At 44.7% G+C, this 22,678-nt stretch overlaps 1 protein-coding gene across 1 annotated transcript; it reads left to right on the top strand.

Moving 5' to 3' along the window:
* Positions 1-1,536: 1,536 nt before the first annotated feature.
* LOC129699553 (uncharacterized) lies at positions 1,537-14,573 on the top strand. The gene is made up of 3 exons (XM_055639458.1): positions 1,537-2,065; positions 7,377-7,494; positions 13,867-14,573. Exons 1-3 carry the CDS (start codon positions 1,637-1,639, stop codon positions 14,136-14,138), a joined length of 819 nt encoding a protein of 272 aa, XP_055495433.1. The 5' UTR covers positions 1,537-1,636; the 3' UTR covers positions 14,139-14,573.
* Positions 14,574-22,678: the final 8,105 nt, after the last annotated feature.

The following is a 22,678-nucleotide window of genomic DNA, read 5'->3' as shown; positions in this document are numbered from 1 at the left end:
CAGGGTACTGATTGTGGATGATCAGCCATGATCACATTGAATGATGGTGCTGGCTCGAAGGGCCAAATGGTCTACTCCTGCACCTATTTTCTATTGTCTATTGTGGAGTTTGCACGTTCACCCTCTGACCGCATGGGTTTCCTGCGGGTGCTCCGGTTTCCTTTCACATCCCATAGATGTGCGTGTTTGTAGGTGAATTCACCCTCTGTGAAATTACCGCTAGTATGTAGGGAGTATATGAGGAATTGGGATAACATAGAACCAGACTGGATCGATGATTGGCATGGACTAGGTGAGCCAAAGGGCCTGTTTCCATGCTGTATCTTTATACTCTAAACAAGCAAGTTCATCCACAATCCATAATCCTTACAACCCAGCGGTATGAGCAAATTGGAGGAACAGCACCTCATGTTTCGATTGGGCAGCTTACAACCCAATGGGTTGAACATTGATTTCTCTAATTTCAAGTAAGCCTTGCATTCCCTCTCTCTCTATCTCTCTCTCTCTCTCTCCCCCCCCCCCCCCCTCCCCCACCCTAGTTGTCCTGTTAGATTCACTGTTCTTTCCCTTAGTTATCACCTTTTCCACAGCCAACAATGGACCCTGGTGGGCTCCACTTGCCTGTGATTTGTTCTGTACGTTTTCATACCTCTAGTTTCCCTCTCACCTGATTCTCAGTGTGAAAAAGGGTCTCGACCTGAAACATCATAGAAACATAGAAAATCGGTGCAGGAGTAGGCCATTCGGCCCTTCGAGCCTGCGCCACCATTCAATATGATCATGGCTGATCATCCAACTCAGTATCCTGTACCAGCCTTCTCTCCATACCCCCTGATCCCTTTAGCCACATGGGCCACATCTAACTCCCTCTTAAATATAGCCAATGAACTGGCCTCAACTACCTTCTGTGGCAGAGAATTCCAGAGATTCACCACTCTCTGTGTGAAAAATGTTTTCCCCATCTCGGTCCTAAAATATTTCCCCCTTATCCTTAAACTGTGACCCCTTGTTCTGGACTTCCCCAACATTGGGAACAATCTTCCTGTCTAGCCTGTCCAACCCCTTAAGAATTTTTTAAGTTTCTATAAGATCCCCCCTCAACCTTCTAAATTCTAGCGAGTACAAACCGAGTCTATCCAGTCTTTCTTCATATGAAAGACCTGACATCCCAGGATTCAGTCTGGTGAACCTTCTCTGTACTCCCTCTATTCCTTTTCTCCAGAGATGCTGCCTGATCCACTGAGTTACTCCAGCATTTTATGCCCACAATATTAATTACTTGGGACTGAAACATTTAATGAAACAGACTGTTAAAACTTTATTACCTTTCCTGAAATATGACATTGATGTGTTATGTGAGCTGTATTGCAATGTTATGTCTAGTACTTAAATGTCCTGTTATTCAACAGTAGATAAGCAAAGAATACGTGTTTCTGAAATAAACCCACTTGTATCTCTAATATAAAAATTGTGAATATTTACACTTAGAATATGAATTGTTGAGTCCTGAAAATAACTAGTCCTATTTTAACAGCTCGTGTGAAGACTTCAGACCTGTAAGTGATGGTCAGTGAACTACAGAGAATGAACGGACGAGTATAGTTTTAAGAAAGCAGTTCATTATAAACAACTTGCAATGTCATCCGGTGTCCCCAAGGAGAAGAACAGTGTTTCCCAATGGTCTCCCCTGGCACCTCAACTATCCACTGGCTTAGAATCTGCTGTGGACTCTGGTTCTAATGCTACTACTTTAATTAATCAGCAAGGATGGGGAGAATACAGTGGCCAGGAGACACAAGTTGCACCATGCACCAAGGTCCATTCTGGATACAGCAACATGACAAGCACAGACTGCTTTGAGAATATGGGGCAAAAGAAGTTGGCTCTGGATCCAAAACAGACCCAGCAAACTAATTCCACCTTATTTCAAGGCATCTCCAGCGTCAATCAAGGCCAGACTTTTCAAATTGGGCAAATACAAGCTGACAAGGCAAATGGACTCTTGAATCCCATGATTAACAATGAGCTGAATCGACAATCTATACTTTACAGGAACATGCAACAGGTAAACAATTATAGCTTACACATATATCTTTTCAAAGTTATCAACACATTTTACATTTTGTGTAACTACATTAAACATGCAGTCAATTCTCCTGCACGTGCACCACTGGAAAATTATTGGGCAAATATCAGGGCAGCATGATGGCACAGCAGTAGAATTGCTGCCTTGGTGCGCCTGGGGACCGAGTTCAATCTTGACAATGGGTGCTGGCTGTACAGTTTGTACGTTCTCCCTGTGGGTTTACTCCAGTGCTCCGGTTTCCTCCCACATTCCAAAGACATACTGGCGTTGGTGAGATTGTAAATTGTTCTTCGTGTGTAGCATACTGCTATGTACGGGGTGATTGCTGGTCAGCGCAGGCTCGGTGGGCCGTAGGTTCTGCTTACCTGCTGTATTGCGAAAGTCTAAAATAATACTCCTGACATCTACATGAGATAGAATCTCTCCTGGGTACAGTAAAGGATTTACACATTCAAATTATCTGTTTTAAAAAAAATCACATTATTCATAATTAGTGATCATTAATTACTTTGGGGAATCTGACCTATGTGTGACTACAGGGCCATAGCTATATGATTGACTGTTAATTAATCCCTGAAATAACTGTTAACTAATCTCTGAAGCGCTACAAACCATGTCCAGTTATATCAAAATTGCTGCATCAAAACATAACAAAGCAAATTAGGGGCGGCACAGTGGACCAGTGATCCGGGTTCGATCCTGAATACGGCTGTTGTCTGTACGGAGTTTGTAAGTTCTCCTCGTGACCATGTGGGTTTCCTCCGGATTTCTCCGACATTCCAAAGACATGCAGGTTTGTAGGTTAATTTGCTTCTGTAAATTGTCCCAGGTATGTAGGATAGAACCAGAGTACAGGTAATCACTGGTGGTGCGGACTCCTCGGGGCAAAGGGCCAGTTTCGACGCTGTATATCTAAAACTAAAACTACAAACAAATCCAAGAAATTGCAACTCAGTGGGTCAGGAGCCACCAGGCATTGTTCTGATAATTAGTATCAAACTGGATTGATGTATGTGAAACTATTTGTGATTTCCAATTGGTCTGTGTGTAACTATTGTGATGTAACATAAAGCCATTTAAAATATAATTGAAAAGCAAAGAACTACAGTTGCTGGAAATCCAAAATAAAAGCAGAAAGTGCATTTTGTAGAGCTGGTATTGCTGGTATATTAATCCGAAACCTCTGCTTACATGGAAATTGTAGATTTTGGTTGTGCCTAAGGTTTTTGGCATCAGAAAATAAAAAGTAACGGTGATGTTGTTGCTTCTAATGCATTTTCCGTTTTGAATGGCTATGAAGCTGAGCTGTGATTATATTTAATAACAACTTTTAGTTTTTTTTAGTGTAACTCAGAGATACAGTGCGGAATCAGGCCTTTCGGCCCACCAAGTCCGCACCGACTAGCGATCCCCGCACATTAACACTGTCCGATGCACACTAGGGACATTTTACATTTTATCCCAAGCCAATTACGTCTTTGGAGTGTGGGAGGAAACCGAATATCTCGGAGAAAACCTACACGGTTATGGGGAGAATGTGCAAACTCCATACAGACAGCACCCATAGTCAGGGTCAAACTCGGGTCTCCGGCGCTGCAAGCGTTGTAAGGCAGCAACTCTACCGCTGAGCCACCGTGCAATTATTAGGTCGTCAGTTAGATAACAATTAGGCCATCAGTTCTCACACTATCAAAATTCTTGTGGGAAGCATGTCTGAGCTACTTGAGGTACAGTGGCAGTCGTAGACAATAGACAATAGGTCTAAGGCCGTTCGGCCCTTCGTGCCAGCACCGCCATTCAATGGGATCATGGCTGATCATCCCCGTTCCTGCCTTCTCCCCATGTCCCCTGACTCCGTTATCTTTAAGAGCCCCATCTAGCTCTCTCTTGAAAGTTTCCAGAGAACCGGACACCACCAGAGAATGAGGCAGAGAATTCCACAGACTCACAACTCTCTGTGTGAAAAAGTGTTTCCTCGTCTCCGTTCTAAATGGCTTACCCCTTATTCTTAAACTGTGGCCCCTGGTTCTGGACTCTCCCAACATCGGGAACATGTTTCCCGCCGCTAGAGTGTCCAAACCCTTAATAGTCTTATATGTTTCAATAAGATATCCTCTCATCCTTCTAAACTCCAAAGTATACAAGCCCAGCCCCTCCATTCTCTCAGTATATTCCAGTCCTGCCATCCTGGGAATTAACCTTGTAAACCTACGCTGCACTACCTCAATAGCAAGAATGCCCTTCCTCAAATTAGGGGACCAAAACTGCACACAATACTCCAGGTGTGGTCTCACTAGGGGCCCTATACAATTGCAATTTGCTCCTATACTCAACTCCTCTTGCTATGAAGGCCAACATGCCATTAGCTTTCTTCACTGCCTGCTGTACCTGCATGCTTACTTTCATTGACTAATGAACAAGGACCCCCAGATCCCTTTGTACTTCCCCTTTTCCCAACTTGACATCATTTAGATAATAATCTGCCTTGCTGTTTTTGCTACCAAAGTGGACAACCTCACATTTATCCACATTAAACTGCATCTGCCCACTCACCCAACCTGTCCAAGTCACTCTGCATTCTCATAGCATCCTTCTCACAGTTCACACTGCCACCCAACTTTGTGTCATCTGCAAATTTACTAATGTTACTTTGAATCCCTTCATCTAAATCATTGATGTATATTGTAAATAGCTGCGGTCCCAGCCCCGAGCCTTGCGGTACTACACTACTCACTGCCTGCCATTCTGAAAGGGACCCGTTAATCCCTACTCTTTGTTTCCTGTCTGCCAACCAATTTTCTATCCATGTCAGCACTCTACCCCCAATACCATGTGCCCTAATTTTGCCCACTAATCTCCAATGTGGGACCTTATCAAATGCTTTCTGAAAGTCCAGGTGCACTACATTTAATCGCCCCAACCATTCTAGTTTAAAGTCTCCCCAGTTGCCTTTGCAAATTTCCCCGCCAGGATATTGGTCCCCCTCGGGTCCAAGTGCAACCCATCCTTTCTGTACAGGTCCCACCTTCCCCAAAAGAAGTCCCAATGGTCCAGAAACTTGAATCCCTGCCCTCTGCACCAATCTTTCAGCCACGCATTTATCCTCCACCTCGCTCCATTCCTACTCTCACTGTCGCGTGGTACAGGCAGTAATTCTGAGATTGTTACCTTTTTGGTCCTTTTCCTTAACTCTCCTCTCAACTCCCTAAATCCTCCCTTCAGGACCTCTTCCCTTTTTTTACCTATGTCATTTGTACCTATACCTTTATCCATTTTCCTAATTACATCCTCAAAAAATTCCTGAAGATTAGTCAAGCATGATTTTCCCTTCGTAAATCCATGCCGACTCGGACCGATCCTGTTACTGCTACCCAAATGTGCCGCTATTTCATCTTTTATAATTGACTCCAGCATCTTCCCCACCACCGATGTCAGGCTAACTGGTCTATAATTCCCTGTTTTCTCTCTCCCGCCTTTCTTAAAAAGTGGGATAAAATTAGCTACCCTCCAATCCATAAGAACTGATCCTGAATCTATAGAACATTGGAAAATTATCACCAATGCGTCCACGATTTCTAGAGCCACTTCCTTAAGTACCCTGGGATGCAGACCATCAGGTCCTGGGGATTTAACAACATTCAGTCCCAGCAGTCCACCCAACACCATTTTCTGCTTAATGTGGATTTCCTTCAGTACTTCCGTCACCCCAGATCCTCTGGCCACTAGTACATCAGTAAGTTTGTTTGTGTCCTCCTAAGTGAAGACAGATCCAAAGTACCTGTTCATCTCCTCTGCCATTTCCTTGTTCCCCATAATAAATTCACCTTTTTCAATCAAGGGTCCAACTTTGGTCGTGACTAATTTTTTCCTCTTCACATACCTAAAGAAGCTTTTACTATTCTCCTTTATATTCTTGGCTAGCTTACCTTCATACCTCATCTTTGTCCCTGTATTGCCTTTTTAGTTGTCCCATAACAACCGTAGCAGTACCTTTACTACATGCCAATTTTAACTCCTGATTCAACTTGCACCCTATATTCAGACTACTGTTTGGTGGCCTTTAGATAAGTCATTAAGTTGTACTTTTAAGGAACAATTTCTTTAGGCAGAGAGTGGTGAATCTGGAATTCATTGGCGGTGGAGGCCAAGTCATTGGGAGATTGAGAGGTTCTTGGTTTGAAAGGGCATCAAAGGTTATGGGGAGAATGTGGGACAATGGGGTTGAGAGGGAAAATAGATCAGCCACAACTGAATGGCGGCACGGACTCGATGTGCCAAATGGCCTAATTCTGCTTCTAAGTCTCATGGTCATTTGGTCTTTTGTGAGAAGAGCAGCAAAAGCATGCGGACACCCATCAACCCACAACCTTGATCTGGAAAAAGATTGTCTTTTTTTTGGGGGTCTATCTTCTGGAATTTCATCCACAACAATATGGCGAGAATACTTACGTCATGCAGCAGTTCAGAAAGATGGCCCACCATCACTTTTCAGGGAGAATTAAGGATGGCAATAAATGGTAGACTGCCAAAGATTACCACAATCCATTCACTAAATAAGAAGGTATTCCTTGGGAGGAAGTTCAGAAAGGCTATCATAATGCATTATTCATGTTTCATTTCCCGCTACAGAATTAGCTATCTCTTTGTATAACCTAATAATTGCTATTGTAACAATTCATGCATTTACTCTGTCAGATAATGAGAATGGGTTTACCCTTTTTTCCTATAACCTGACGACATTTGGATGCACTCATTTAATTTCTACTGGGATATTATGAATTAAATATTCTAGGAGAAATGTGGAGTTAAGGAGGGAATTTAACCCAGATATAATAGTTGGCAGATAACATGGCTGAGGTTTTAGGCCATACTGAAGTTTACTGTGGCGGATCGCCAACTGAAACAGTTTGCCCCATCATATAAATGACTCTGCAGCGCACTGTTTCTAGCTTGATATTTAAGGTTTGTTGACAAATTGTAATCCATGACATGAAGGAGATTGGAACACCTTGGGTGCAAATAGGCAAAACTTAGAAGATGGTAGCCTAGAAATTCTAGTGCCCAGTACAATGCTTTTGTGTGCTACCTATCGCAATTTTATCCTAAACATAGTTTAATGATGGACTACTCATAACGCTATACTAATACACGTCCAGCTTTTTTGTTGCACGTACACTTCTTCACCTTCTCCTGGGCATCCACAGACTTTATGTACAATGTTTTATATTTGCAATAGATAACTAAAAGAATGCCGCACTCTATGGAAAATGATGTATCTCTGTCCTGTCAGCAGGTGCAGAGCCAACAACAGGGACAATTAATGAGACAGCAGATGGAGCAGCTCCAGCAACTGATGGAACAGCAGCAGAAACTCATCAAGTTGCTCAGCTGGCCCATGGCCAATCAAGGTAGTGCTGCCCATCATTGAAGCAATTTTCAAACTTGCAATGTGTCTTTCTAAAATCCATTGCTGAATAATTTGTGAATTTCTTAAATTGTGCTTGTTGGGCCAATGAACAGATGGTTTGTGGTCCCGTCTTTGGGAAATTCAGTGGTTCATGATGCTCAAGGCATTGTCCACTCAAGACTAATCAAATAAACTCAACAAGCATGGCTGGACCAAGAGGGATGCAGCTGAGAGAATACAGGGAGTGGGGGAATTGGAAAAATAAGCATTGGCACAGACTTCACACGCTCTTCATCGACTCCAGGACTTCCGTTTTCTAGGCCCCCATTCCCTCATCTTCACCATGGATGTCCAGTCACTCTACATCTCCATCCCCCACCAGGAGGGTCTCAAAGTCCTCCGTTTCTTCCTCGATCGTAGAACCAACCAATCCCCGTCTACTGATACTCTCCTCCGCCTAGCGGAGCTGGTCCTTACCCCTAATAACATTTCGTTTGACTCCACCCATTTCATCCAAATACATGGCATAGCTATGTGCACACGCATGGGCCCCTGCTATGCCTGCCTCTTTGTTGGGTACGTCGAACAATCCTTGTTCGAGGTGTACCGTGGCCTATGCCCGAACTCTACCTCCGCTACATCGACGACTGCATTGGTGCTACCTCCTGCACCCACACACAACACACTGACTTCATCCATTTCACCACTAACTTCCATCCGGCACTCAAATACACCTGGACCATTTCCGACATTTCCCTACCATTTCTTAACCTCACTATCTCCATCGCAGGTGATAGACTACTGACCGACATCCACTATAAACCCACTGACTCCCATGACTATCTGGACTACACTTCTTCCCATCCTGCTTCCTGTAAGGACTCCATCCCCTACTCCCAGGATGAGGTGTTCAACACCAGGGGATCGAAGAAGTCCTCATTCTTCAGGGAACGGAGGTTCCCCTCTTCTACTATAGATGAGGCTCTCGAGAACCAGGGTCTCTTCCATGCCCTATGACTCTCCTCTCACTCCCCATCCACCCACTCACAACAAGGGCCAAGTCCCCTCTGTCCTCACCTTCCACCCTACCAGCTGTCACATACAAGAAATAATCCTCCGACATTTTCGCCACCTCCAACGTGATCCCACCACATCTTCCCATCTCCCCCCCTGTCTGCTTTCCGCAGAGACTGCTCCCTCCGGAACTCCCTGGTCAGTTTGCCCCTTCCCACCCGTACCACCCCCTCTCCGGGCATCTTCCTTTGCAACAAGGGCCGCAAGAAATGCTACACTTGTCGCTTTACCTCCCCCCTTGACTCCATTCAACAACCCAAGCAGTCTTTCCAGGTGCGACAGAGGTTCACCTGCACCTCCTCCAACCTCATCTATTGCATCCGCTGCTTAGATGTCAGCTGCTCTACATCGGTGAGACCAAGCGTAGGCTTGGCGGTCACTTTGCCGAACACCTCTGCTCGGTTCACAATAACCAACCTGATCTCCCGGTGGCTCAGCACTTCAACTCCCCCTCCCATTCCGAATCCGACCTTTCTGTCCTGGGCCTCCTCCATGGCCAGAGTGAGGACCACCATAAATTGGAGGAGCATTTCGCTTGGGCAGTTTGCACCCCAGCGGTATGAATATTGACTTCTCTAATTTCAGGTAGTTCCTACATTTCTCCTCCCCTTCTCAGCTCTCCCTCAGCCCACTGGCGCAACCTCTTTCTTTCTTCTTCCAGCCCCCCCCCCCCCCTCCCCCCTGACCTGCTGAGTTACTCCAGCATTTAGTGTCTTTCTGAGTCTTTCAGCATTTTGATGTCAGAAGTAGTTCTATTAACACTGTTCAACTAGTCACCCTAATTTCAGCAGCTGATTTTGTTTTCTCAAATGTCTTAAATTTTGAAGAGCCATGGCAGTGTGCCAGCTACTGTCTGCATTGTATTAACTGACATGCCCAGGCATGTTTCCCTTATGTTACGTAGTCGACTGAGCAGAACACTGAATGAGTTATTGGTTGAAGATGTAATCTGGAAATTATTAATAAGAAGCTTGTTGATATCTACACAATTGTTAGATAGCTTTTGATATTACATTGCTGGTGCTAAAATCTGCGACATGACAACATTGTAGTTTGCTAGGTTGAAACAACAGTTGAAGGAGCATCAATAGCGATTGGCTGAAATAGTGTACCAATTATATTTCTATGGTCACCAGATACAAACTGAGCTTTGGCCAAGTGTCTTTTGAAAGCAGCATGTGCTGTTGATATTGTTTATTGTTCTGTTGCTTTTTAGGAACAATTTTAAAAATACGTTCAGATCATTTGAAAATTTAATAATTTCAATTTTTATAAAATGTTACTGGACATCAGAAAAAAATCAAAGCAGTTACAAAGTCTTTTAATTTCACAATACTTGTGAAGTGAAGAGGGTGAAACCTCAGGGTTTTTTTGTGCATTAATTCACAGGGTATGGATGTTGGTGTCAATGCCAGCATTTTGTGTCCACTAGTGTCCACTAGACACACAGGAGGCTAGGTCCCCACGCAATATTCCACCACTCACCCATAGCCCCCAACTGCACAGGCGCAGCTCATTTCCCCTCATCCCTAGCATTCACTCCATCTCCTCTTCACCCTCCCTCTTCTTTCCCCTCTCCTCCTCCCCTCCCCCAATCGCTCCCTCACTTCTCTCTCCCTCTCCTTTCCCCTACCCTCAGTCACTCCCTCCCTCCCTCCCACCGTAACTCCTCTCCCCTCCCTACCCTCCTCCTATCCCTCACCTCCCTTACTGCCCTCCTCTCCCTCTATTCACCCCCCTCCTCCCCACTCTTCCTCCTCACCTCCTCCCTTTTCTTTTCCCTCTCCTCCTCCCCTCCCCCAATCCATCCCTCACATCTCCTTTTCCCTACACTCCCTCCCTAACTCCTCTCCCTTCCCTACTCCCATCCTCCCCTCCTCTTCCTCTATCCCCTCTAACCCCCCACACTCCCTCCTCACCTTCCCAGGATCTCGAGGTTGCCACTCTCCCTTCTTGCGTGCCCCGGAGGAACATCAGCCATCGTGTGGGGGGATGTGCGGGTGGTGGGAGAGCTCGGAGAAAAGGCGGGGAAAGAGTGGTGGGGGACAGGGGGATATTGCGGGGGAGCGGGGCAGGAGCCAGCGAGGGGGACCAGAGGGGAAGGGGATGGAGCTGCAGGGCATTGCAATGGCAGTGTGTTTGGGACTCACAGCGGGCGCTGGATGCTCTCCTTCGCCGGGATCAGACTCCCCACTTTCCGTTTGGCAACATCTCTGACTCCGAGCCGGGCCGTTCCCGGTCCCTCCGAAAATTGTGTCCGTTTGGAGGCCTCTGCCAGCCACCCGCAGCATCCGTCAGCTCCAGTAAAGATCCTATGACGCAGGAAAGGGCGGACCTTCCCAGGGAGTGACAGGAGATGAGACCAATCTGCGCGGCGCTGACAGGTAGGAGAGGAGATCGATCTGCACACAAGCGGTCTTTATAGAAACATAGAAACATGGAAAATAGGTGCAGGAGGAGGCCATTCGGCCCTTCGAGCCAGCACCGCCATTCATTGTGATCATGGCTGATCGTCCCCAATCAATAACCTGCGCTTGCCTTCTCCCCATATCCTCTGATTCCACTAGCCCCTAGAGTTCTATCTAACTAAATATGATTTTTAAACCTTGCTAACTTTTACAATATACTACCAATCAGAACAAAACTCGCAGCACAGGAGAGCGGTGAGTGAGCTGACGAAAAATCATAGCGCTATCGCGTACCGTTTATGTGCAAATAGAAAAAGCACGCTAACTGGGAGAGCACAAGATCAGAGTTTTAGTGATGTAACCATATAACCATATAACAATTACAGCACGGAAACAGGCCATCTCGGCCCTACAAGTCCATGCCGAACAAAAATTTTTTTTCCCCTTAGTCCCACCTGCCTGCACTCATACCATAACCCTCCATTCCCTTCTCATCCATATGCCTATCCAATTTATTTTTAAATGATACCATTTAAAATGTATAGATGTCTATTCATCTCTGGGCTTAAGCCTCAACCAGGTTGCTATGGGGCTCAAGTCAGACAGGCTCACTGGATTCCCAATGACTTGACGAGTCCAGTTGTGTTTAAAACTTTTTATTCAGGCACCACAGTTGTATGCCATCAGAGGACAGCATTAAAATATTTGCAGACATTAACTAAAAACAGAACATATCATAGCTGACCAAATTAAAAATATCTGGAATTACAACTAAAAGACTAAAAAAACCCATGTAACAGCCAAAGGACAGTGGTCATTCAACTAACTTCAATTCAATTCAATTCAATTAAATTCAATTCAACTTTAATGTCATCGCACAATACAAGTATCAGTACAACGAAATGCAGTTTTGCGTCAGTCTGTAGTAGTTGTACATAAAGAGAAAAAACAAGAAAAAAATAGAAAGAGAGAAGATACAGAATAATCAGGAAATACAGAATGATTAAACAAAGGGGGACGGAGGGACCAGAGAAATCTATCATCGGGACTCCGAGTTCAGCAGTGTGATTGTGTTGTTATAGAAGCTTTTCCTCATCCTGCTGGTACGTGACCTGAGGCTCCTGTACCGCCTCCCTGATGGGAGGAGGGCAAACAGTCCATGGTTGGGGTGTGAGGGGTCTTTGATGATCTTCCCAGCCCGTCTCAGACACCGTTTTCGGTGGAGGGCATCCATGGCAGGGAGCGGGGCACCGATGATGTGCTGCGCGGTTTTCACCACCCGTTGTAGTGCTTTCCTGCCCGCAGCAGTGCAGCTGCTGTACCATACCGTGAAGCAGGTGGTCAGGATACTCTCTATGGTACAGCGGTAAAAGTTGGTCAGGATCTGGGGGGCAAGTGGGCTTTCTTGAGCCTCCTAAGGAAGTAAAGGCGCTGCTGTGCCTTTTTGATCAGCTTGGAGGTGTTGAGGGACCAGGACAAGTCCTCCGAGATATGCACTCCGAGGAATTTATAGCTGGAGACGCGCTCCACCTCAGTCCCGTTGATATGGATGGCGGTATGACTGCCTCCTCTGGTCTGCCTGAAGTCGACAATAATCTCCTTCGTCTTTTTGGAGTTGAGGATGAGGTTATTGTCGGCACACCAGGTGGTCAGGTGCTGGATCTCATCCCTGTAGGCTGACTCATCGTTGTCGCTGATCAGTATGTATGACTGCAGGCACAAAATTTCGTTCAGACCGTAAGGTCTGAATGACAATAAAGGAAATTCAATTCAATTCAATTCAGTCCTACTACCGTGGTATCGTCAGCAAACTTAATAATGGCGTTGGATCCGTACTTTGGGATGCAGTTGTGGGTGAAGAGGGAGTAGAGGAGAGGGCTGAGCACACAGCCCTGTGGCACTCCGGTGTTCAGTGTTATAGTGGAGGAGGTGAGGTTATTGACCCTAACAGACTGTGGTCTGTTAGTGAGGAAGTCCAATGTCCAGTTGCAGAGGGAGGTGGAGATGCCAAGTCCACTGAGTTTGGTGATCAAGCTGGCTGGGATGACGGTGTTAAAGGCAGAGCTGAAATCAATGAATAGCAGCCTGATGTAGGAGTTGTCAACTTTCACACAGAACACACTGGTGAAAAACAGGCTTCCTTGTCTATTAGGGTGATTAGGACATATCAAGAACCCTGACACCATGAAGGGATCATTGTTCACAGTTCTGTCCAGGCTCCTGTTAGTTGTCACCTTGACCGCTTTGTCACTGTGTTCAGCTGACCCGTTTTCAAGCAGTTAATGTTTTTTCTTAATAAACTGACCCCATCAATTCTCTGCAACCCCCTACAAAGGATAACAGATTTACTTCCCCAAAGGGCAATAGTGAAGTAAATATTATTATACAATTCAGCAATTTCACGGTTACTGTTACTGAGATTGGCTTTATTTTTTTTGTGCCACTGGAGGCAAGAGAAGGTTACACATCCACAAAACAAATTAGTCATGGGCTTTGCAGAAAATGTCACTTCCCAGTTGGTATTCATAGAAATTATCACTGGCTGTCAGTTTAAATGCTGCAAGCAAACTATAGGGAATTAATGAATCAAAACTTAATATAAGTGCTAATGATGCCAGCAATGTCTAGACAGAGAGGATTGGGAATAGGGGTAGCAGGAGAAATCTGCCCACAGTGTAGGGAGTGGATGAGAAACTGGGATAACTAGTGTAATGTGGTGGTCGATGGTCGGTGTGGACTTAGTGGGCAGAAGAGCCTGTTTCCATGCTGTATCTCTAAAATAAAACTAGCAGGACTAGCTCTAAGACCAGATAGAATTGGCATTTTTTTAAGGTAAGGAGGACATTATATAAATAATTTTATATAATTTTTCCATCTTGTATTTGCCGCAGGTTTTACCCTGCCGGTAGGATTTTCAGCTCCATGGAATGGTATCTCTGCAGGCCTGCCACCTGATGCAATGGTACAGTTGTCTAGTCCATCTGCTAATGAAGAATCTTCAAATGTCCATGCCCAGGCATCATTTTCCATTCCACTGGTTCAAGCTGCACAGTCCACAAAACAGCCATCATCAGTGAACAGCAACCACATTTGGACAGCAAAGCATCCACATCCATCTCAAGACACAGGTGAGTCACAAATAGGCCATTTGCATTTGACATAAAGAGAAAATATACTTGGAGCAGCAAGTCAGACTTCCTAATCCCAAACTCTAGCTATGCTCATGACCCAGGGAAGCTTCAAGAAAACGCATTTGTTCAGATTCAGGAACAGTTTCTTCCCAGCTGTTATCAGGCAACCTATCACCAACTAGAGAGCGGTCTTGACCTCCCATCTACCTCTTTGCCGACGCTAGGTCTATCTTTAATCAGACCGTTTGGACTTTATCTTGTACTAAATGTTATTCTGTATCTGTACGCTTTGGACGGGTTGATTGTACTCTTGTATATTTGTTTCGCTGACTGGATCGCACACAACAAAGAACTTTCACTGTACCTCATGACACGTCATAATAATAAACTAAACTAAGCTTTCATACTGTTGCACTCTAATTGACTGACACAGAGTATTTCACTGCCTGAAGCCGTCTAAATGGGAATAGAAAAGTAGTAATGATCCTGATATTGTCAAGGGGAATGCGAGTTTGTGTTGCAATTGAAATGGAAAAAATACTTCAGGTATAGCCAGTGAAGACAGTAAGTGATTTTTAGAAAGAAAAATTTCTCATGAAGTGCATATTAACCTTGTTTTTTTTTTGCTTGAAATTTTGATAGCGATGAGCTGTTTTTTTTCCTTGACCTGGCTTGGGCCGTGGGTTTGCCTCACTTGAAATCCTCGGAGTTTCATAGTTTAGTTTAGTTTATTGTCACGTGTACCGAGGTACGTGTTATCCAGTCAGTGATAATACTATACATGATTACAATCGAGACGTCCACAGTGCAAAGTCTTTTCCTGCTCACAATACCCAAACTAATTTGGTGAAACCCACAAAAGCAGGGTGGAGTTATTGTTGCCACTCCCAGCAGTTTGCTTGAAGCTGAGGAGATAAAGTTATCCTTGGATCTTCTTGCTCTGAAGCTCCATTAAACCTGTGGATGTACTTTGCCAGCTAATTGGTACAGCCTCCAAGATGATTTTGTTGGAGGTTTCCCCAGTGATGCCCAGGAATGAGATGTCCCAGTGGTTGTTGTAATACTTCCTGGTCCATTATCTCCTAGTGATAATGTCTGCACTCTGCATCACATATGTCTTAGGGGACAGCCACTTCTCCAAAAGAGGAGAATGAGTTCATGAGATATGAGATTGGGTTGGCACTGTGTCGCAGTGGTAGAGTTGCTGCCTTATAGCGCCAGAGACCCGAGTCTGTAAGGAGTTTCTCCATTTTCCCTGTGACTGTGTGGGTTTTCTCCAGGCCCTCCGGTTAAACTATTAAAAATATTATTTGCAAATAAAGATACAAAGTGCTGGAGTAACTCAATGGTTCATGCAACATCTCTGGAGAACATGGATAAAGATATTGTAGGTTGGAACACTTCATCAGATTGGCTGACCCGACTCGAAACGTCACCTATCTGTGTTCTCCAGAGATGCTGCATGACCCTCTGAGTTACTCCTGAGTTTTGCTTGAGTTTCCTGCATCTGCAATCTTTTGTATCTCCAAATATAATTTAACATCTGCTAAAGATTAAAAAAAAAAAATTCAATTTAGTTTATTGTCACGTGTACTGACGTACAATAAAAACCTTTTTTTTGTTGTGTGATTTCCTGTCAGCGGAAATATTACAATCAAGCCATCCATAGTGTGCAGATACAAGATAAAAGGAATAACATTTAGTGCAAGATAAAGTCCAGTAATGTCAAATTAAAGATAGTCTGAGGGTTTACATTGAGGTAGATAGTAGTTCAGGACCGCTCTCTACTTGGTGATAGGATGGTTCAATTGCCTGATAAAAGCTGTGAAAAAACTGTCTTCGAATCTGGAGTTGTGCATTCTCACACTTCTGTACATCTTGCCTGATGGGGGAGGGGAGAAGAGGGAATGTTTAGGGTGGGACACATTCTTAGAGTCAGAGTGATACAGTGTGGAAACAGGCCCTTCGGCCCAACTCGCCCACACGGCCAACAATGTCCCAGCTACACTAATCCCACTTGTCTGCACTTGGTCCATATCCCTCCAAACTTGTCCTATCCCTGTAATTGTCTAACTGTTTCTTAAACAATGGGATAGTTCCAGCCTCAACTACCTCCCCTGGCAGCTTGTTCCATACACCCACCACCTTTGTGTGAAAATATTACCCCTCAGATTCCTATTAAATCTTTTTCCCTTCACCTTGAACCTATGTCCTATGGTCCTCGATCCCCCTACTCTGGGCAAAAGACTCTGTGCATCTACCTGATCTATTCCTCTCATGATTTTGTATACCTCTGTAAGATCTCCCACCATCCTCCTGCGCTCCATGGAATAGAGACCCAGCCTATTCAACGTCTCACTATAGCTCACACCCTCTACTCCTGGCAACATCCTTGGAAATCTTTTCTGAACCGTTTCAAGCTTGACAATATCTTTCCTATAACATGGTGTCCTCAAACTGTACACTATATTGTAAATGCGGCCTCACCAACGTCTTATACAACTGCAACATGACCTCCCAACTTCTATACTCAATATTCCGACTGATGATGGCCAAAGTGCCAAAAGCTATTTTGACCATCTTATCTATCCGCGACTCAACCTTCAAGGAACCATGTACCTGCACTCCTAGATCCCTCTGCTCTACAACACTACCCAGAGGTCTACCATTTACTGTGTAGGTCCTGCCCTTGTTAGACGTCCCAAAATACAACACCTCACACTTTTCTGTATTAAATTCCATCAACCATTCCTCCTGCCCACCTGGCCAATCGATCCAGATCCTGCTGTCATCTTCACCATCTGCAAAATCACTAACTTTTGTATCATCAGCAAAATTTTTAATCTTGTAGGTCCTGTATGTTCTCATCCAAATCATTGATGTAGATGACAAACAGTAACGGGCCCAGCACCGAACCCTGAGGTACACCACTAGTCACAGGCCTCCAGTCCAAGAAGTAACCATCCACCATCACCTTCTGCTTCCTTCCATCGAGTTAATTTGCTATCCATTCAGCTATTTGCGATCTAACCTTCCAGAACAGCCTACCATGCGGAACCTTGTCGAATGCCTTACTGAAGTCCATGTACACAACATCTACAGCTCTGTCCTCATCAACCTATTTGGTCACGTCTTCAAAAAGACCTTCCACGTACAAAACCATGCTGACTATCCAAAATCAGCCCTTGCCCATCCAAATGCCTGTGCAACCTATCCCTCAGAATACTCTCCAGTAATTACAGATGTAAAGCTCACTGGCCTATAGTTCCCAGCATTTTCCCTGCACCCTTCTTGAAAAGAGGCACAACATTTGCCACCCTCCAGTCTTCTGGCACCTCTCCTGTCTTTAAGAATGACTCATAAATTTCAATCAGAGGAGAAATATAGAGGAGAAATAGTACCTTGCCTCCTGTGGCTCCAGGCACAGGTGACCGCTTTCATTCCTGCGGTCCTACTTTCTCTTTAATTACCCTTTTCCCCCTTATGTATTTATAAAATCTTTTTGGATTGTCCTTAATGCGACCCGCCAGAGCTATCTCCTGGCCCCTTTTTGGCCTTCTGATTTCCTTTTTTAGTTTACTCCTTAATTCCCGAAACTCCTCCAGGAATGCGCTTGATCCCAGCTGCTTATACCTGTCCCATGCATCCTTGATTATGCTGGTGGCCTTGCCGAGGCAGCGTGAAATATAGATGGAGTCAATGGAAAGGAGGTTGGTTTGTATGATTGTCTGGGCTGCATCCATAATTCTCTGCAATTTTATGCAGAATTTATGAAAGTTGTGTATAATGGTCTGCTTGTATAAGCATTTTACAGCCATGAGGTACCAACAAAAATATGAAAGGAATACAGTAAGTGGATCAGAAGTTTCTAATCTGCCTCTAACTGTGGTCTATGCAGTTGGACTTAGAACTATTCTGTACCATTTGACACACTGCAATACCACTGTTGATTGAAAATGGAAAAGGAGAACTGTTGCCTGGCATTGCTATCTTGATCTTAAACCCAACAAGATAATTTATCATGCTATTGTAGAACATGCTGGGAACATAGGGAGGGGTAATCGTAAATGTGCATGTAATGGCAATTTTTTCTAATAGAGTGGACACATGCCAGAGCTGTACTACATACAAATGCCTAATGGAAATGGTAGATGAGAGCAAGTTAATGTGTGCATTATCTTAACACAAAGTGCTGGAGGAACTCAGCGAATGAGGCAGCATGTGTGGAAGAAATGGACAGAGGACATTTCGGGTCTGAAGAAGGGTCCTGACCTGAAACGTCATTTGCCCGTTCTCTCCAGAGATACCGCCTGACCCGCTGAATTTCTCAGGCAGGTTGTATCTTGATCAAGGCTCCAGCATCTGCAGTTTCTTGAGTCACTGTGTATTATCTTACTAAATGTCACTTGGTCCACACGTTGAGTGTAACGCCCCCTTGCTTATCTACCATAAAGATAACCTACTTTTTTTGTAATGGAAAGTGCAAGAACGGATATTAATTAAGTGTAACATAACTCTGTTGGATTAACCTAGGCAAAAGTTGAGAGTGAAACTAGGAATAGTGCAGCAACTTGAAGATCGGAGTGGAGTTATCAGTCAGATCTGCGAGATTGGGGCAGCATAATGGCACAACGGTAGAGTTGCTGCCTTACAGCACCATCTTTAGTAACTTGTCAGTTTCTTTGTTGAACTAAATTAAGACGCATGTTGCAATCAAAAGCGCTTGAACAATTGGTTGGGAAGAAAACTGACACTGGTTCGATCCTAACTACGGGTGCTGTCTAAACGTAGTTTTTACATTCTCCGTGTTTTCTCTGCTTGAGATGTTGATCCAGACGAAAGATGAAGCACAAGAAAATCTGTAGACATGTTTATAGTTTGGAACAAACTCTCCTCCTCACTTCAGTAGTATTGTGGAGAATAGAAATACGTAGTTTGAAAATCCTTAGGCAAAAAAGGCAAACCAGGGTCAGTTTTCTCATCTCAGGCCAACATCCCAACACCGGTTCCTAATGGATAGGCCACATTGTCTGACACTCGAAACAAACACTCCTAATTCCATCCAGGAGGAGAAAGGAGATTCTCAAAGTCTCTGAGAAAAGTTTAACGTTCTCTTCGACTCATGGGAATCCCTGGACTGTGTGGGTTATAAATAGAGAATTAATATCTGGGCAGGTGCTGAGAACATCGAGTCTCTACAATGGGAGCATGCAAAGGTTGTGTACTTTGACAGTGGAGCTTATCAGTACTGCTTCTGATTTGCTGTTTAATTCCAAATCTTAAACATAGTTTAGTGTAGTTAGTTTAGTTTATTGTTGCATGTACTGAGGTACAGAAAAGCTTTGTTTGTTGCATGCCATCTATCCTGTGGAAAGACTATACATGATTACAATCAAGCCGCCCACAGTATACAGATACAGGATGAAGGAAATAACGTTTATTGCAAGATAGAGTCCAGAAAAGTTTAATTAAAAATAGTCTGAGGGGTTTCAATGAAGTAGATGATAGCTCAGGATAGCTCTCTGCTTGGTGATAGGTTGCCTAACAGAGTAAATGTGTGAATTAACACATTATAGTCATAGAGTCATTACCGTATGAAAACAGGCCCTTTGGCTCAGCTTTTCCACGTCCACCAAAATGCTCCATCTACACCAGTCGCTCCTGTCTGTATTTGGCCCATTTTCACACAGAGAGTGGTGAATCTCTGGAACTCTCTGCCACAGAGGGTAGTCGAGGCCAGTTCATTGGCTATATTTAAGAGGGAGTTAGATGTGGCCCTTGTGGCTAAGGGGATCAGGGGGTATGGAGAGAAGGCAGGGATGGGATACTGAGTTGGATGATCAGCCATGATCATATTGAATGGCGGTGCAGGCCGAATGGCCTACTCCTGCACCTAATTTCTATGTTTCTATGTTTCTATCCCTCAAAACCTTTCCAATCACATTCGTCCAAATGTCTTTTAAATGCTCTTATAATACCTGATTCTGTAATTATGCTCCTGCAGCTGACCCCCTTAGTCCAGTTCAATAAAACACCGAGTCAAGCACTGGTCAACTGAATCTTTATTCTCCCCAACACAATTACGAACTTCCTATACGATACCAAACCACCGTGGGCTGGATCCTTGTCTCTACTCGTCCAAGCCTTTCAGCCTTGTGCGAGCAAACACCTCCAGACAGTCACACAGTCCCAAGTGCGCTGCCAGAAGATCGACTCTGATCCATGTGGGGTTCACTCTTTTATAGGGCATCGGACCTGTGGTGCGAAACGATATGGGATTCATGGTCGTGATGAGTTCCCGCATTCTGGGAACTAGTTGCGGTCTCATTATGTTCGCCGAGAATTTTTCAACATGTTGAAAAATTAGTGGCGAGTAGAATAAAGCCGCCATGGAGAGTAGCGAGAATTCTCGAGCTGTAGGTGGTTCACCTGGAGGTCCTAGTTGGTTGTCAGGAGGTTAAAGGTTCTTAGAGGTTCTCGTAGGTTGTATCTGGTGCTGACCAGTAAATTTCATTGGTCTTTGGGGAAAAAAAAGGTAAGCAGTAGTTTTCAGACCCAAGGATAACCGACCGGTAATGTTAAATGTCCGCCGAGCTTCACAGTATCTCTGGCTTCTTAAAAGTTGTCTCCACACCTTCTCCCCCCCCCTCTCCCCCCCCCCCCCCCCCCCCCGCCTCTTTTAATAGACTTACCATACACTCAGATTTAGCCGTCTTTTTACAGCGCCAACCTTCCTGTTCATCGCGGTGTGTGTCTATCACCTTGGCTTTGCACTGTGTGAATTTTTTAGACAGCTCTCCCCCGCTTCCCCTGTCCCCCGCCTGCATAACAGGCTGGTGAAGGAAGCGATGTGTTTGTGTGTGTGTGTTCCACTCTGACAATCGCCGTTCCAGTTGTCGGCTTTTCAGGCGACTGCCGGCAACTTGACAGTCGCCGGCAGTCCGTTGAAAAATCGCCTAAGTGAGACAGGCCCAATAGAAACATGAAAAATAGGTGCAGGAGGAGGCCATTCGGCCCTTTGAACCAGCACCGCCATTCATTGTGATCATGGCTGATCATCCACAATCAGTAACCCTTGCCTGCCTTCTCCCCATACCCCTTGATTCCGCTAGCCCCAAGAGCTCTATCTAACTCTCTTTTAAAAACATCCAGTGAATTGGCCTCCACTGCCTTCCGTGGCATAGAATTCCACAAATTCACAAATCTGGGTGAAAACGTTTTTTCTCATCTCAGTTTTAAATGGCCTCCAATTTATTCTTATGGGCCTGTCCCACTTAGGCGACTTTTTAGGCGAGTGTAGGATCTGTGCTCGCCACATGGTCGCCATATTGTCGCCACATGTTTGCTGATGGTCTCCGGTGAGTGCCCTTCATGGTCGCAAGGAGTTTCTGCATTCTGGGAACTAGTCGCGACCTCAGCATGGTCGCCGCAAATTTTTCAACATGTTGAAAATTTTTCGCCATGGAGAAAATCGCTAATCCTGTAGTCGTAGGTGCAGTTGTAGTGGGGTCGCCATGTAGTTATGGGCAGTCGAGGTAGTCGTAGGTAGTTTTAGTTAATCATCTTTGCTGACCAGTCATTTTCATTGGCTCATTGGGGACAAAAAACGTAAGCAGGAGTTTTCAGAACCAAGGATAACCGACCGTTAATGTTAAATGTCCGCCGAACTTCACAGCTGTGTATCTCTGGCTTTTAAAAGTTGTCTGGCTTCTTAAAAGTTGTCTCCTCCACCCTTATCCCCCCTTCTCCCCCCCCCCTTCTCCCCCTTTCTCCCCTCTTTTAAAGGACTTACTGTACACTGAGCTAGCCGTCTTAATTACAGCGCCAACCTTCCTGTGGCCTTTAATAAAATTTGACAATGCGCACTTTAACCGCATGTGATTTTTTTCTATTACAAATGTCAAATTGTGGAATACAGAGGCAAATGGGTCTTTGTCCCAAACATTATGGAGGGCACTGTCTATTGTAAATAGTTGCAGCTCCAGCACCGAGCCTCACGGCACTCCACTCACCACTGCCTGCCATTCTGACAGGGACCCGTTTATTCCTACTCTTTTTTCCTGTCTACCAACCAATTCTCTATCCATGTAAATACCCTACCCCCAATACCATGTGCTCTCATTTTGAAAGTCCAGATACACTACATCCACTGGCTCTTCTTCATCCATTTTACTTGTCACATCCTCAATAAATTCCAGTAGATTAGTCAAGCAGGATTTCCCCTTCATAAATCCATGCCGACTTGGACCAATCCTTTTACTGCTATCCAATTATTATTTCTTAATAATTGACTCCAGCATTCCCCACCACTGATGTCAGGCTAACTGGTGTATAATTCCCTGCTCCTTTCTTGAAAAGTGGGATAACATTAGCTACCCTCCAATCCACAGGAACTGATCCTGAATCTATAGAACCTTGGAAAATGATCGCCAATGCATCCACAATTTTTTCTAGAGCCACCTCCTTGAGTACCCTGGGATGCAGACCATCAGGCCCTGGGAATTTATCAGCCTTCAGTCCCATCAGTCTACTCTATACTATTTCTCACCTACTACAAACGGAAGAACATAAA

This window comes from Leucoraja erinacea, chromosome 8 (assembly GCF_028641065.1).
Source record: "Leucoraja erinacea ecotype New England chromosome 8, Leri_hhj_1, whole genome shotgun sequence".
In the NCBI taxonomy this organism is placed as follows: Eukaryota; Metazoa; Chordata; class Chondrichthyes; order Rajiformes; family Rajidae; genus Leucoraja; species Leucoraja erinaceus.
The sequence above is the reverse complement of the archived record's forward strand: the minus strand, read 5'-3'. Positions and strand labels throughout refer to the sequence as shown.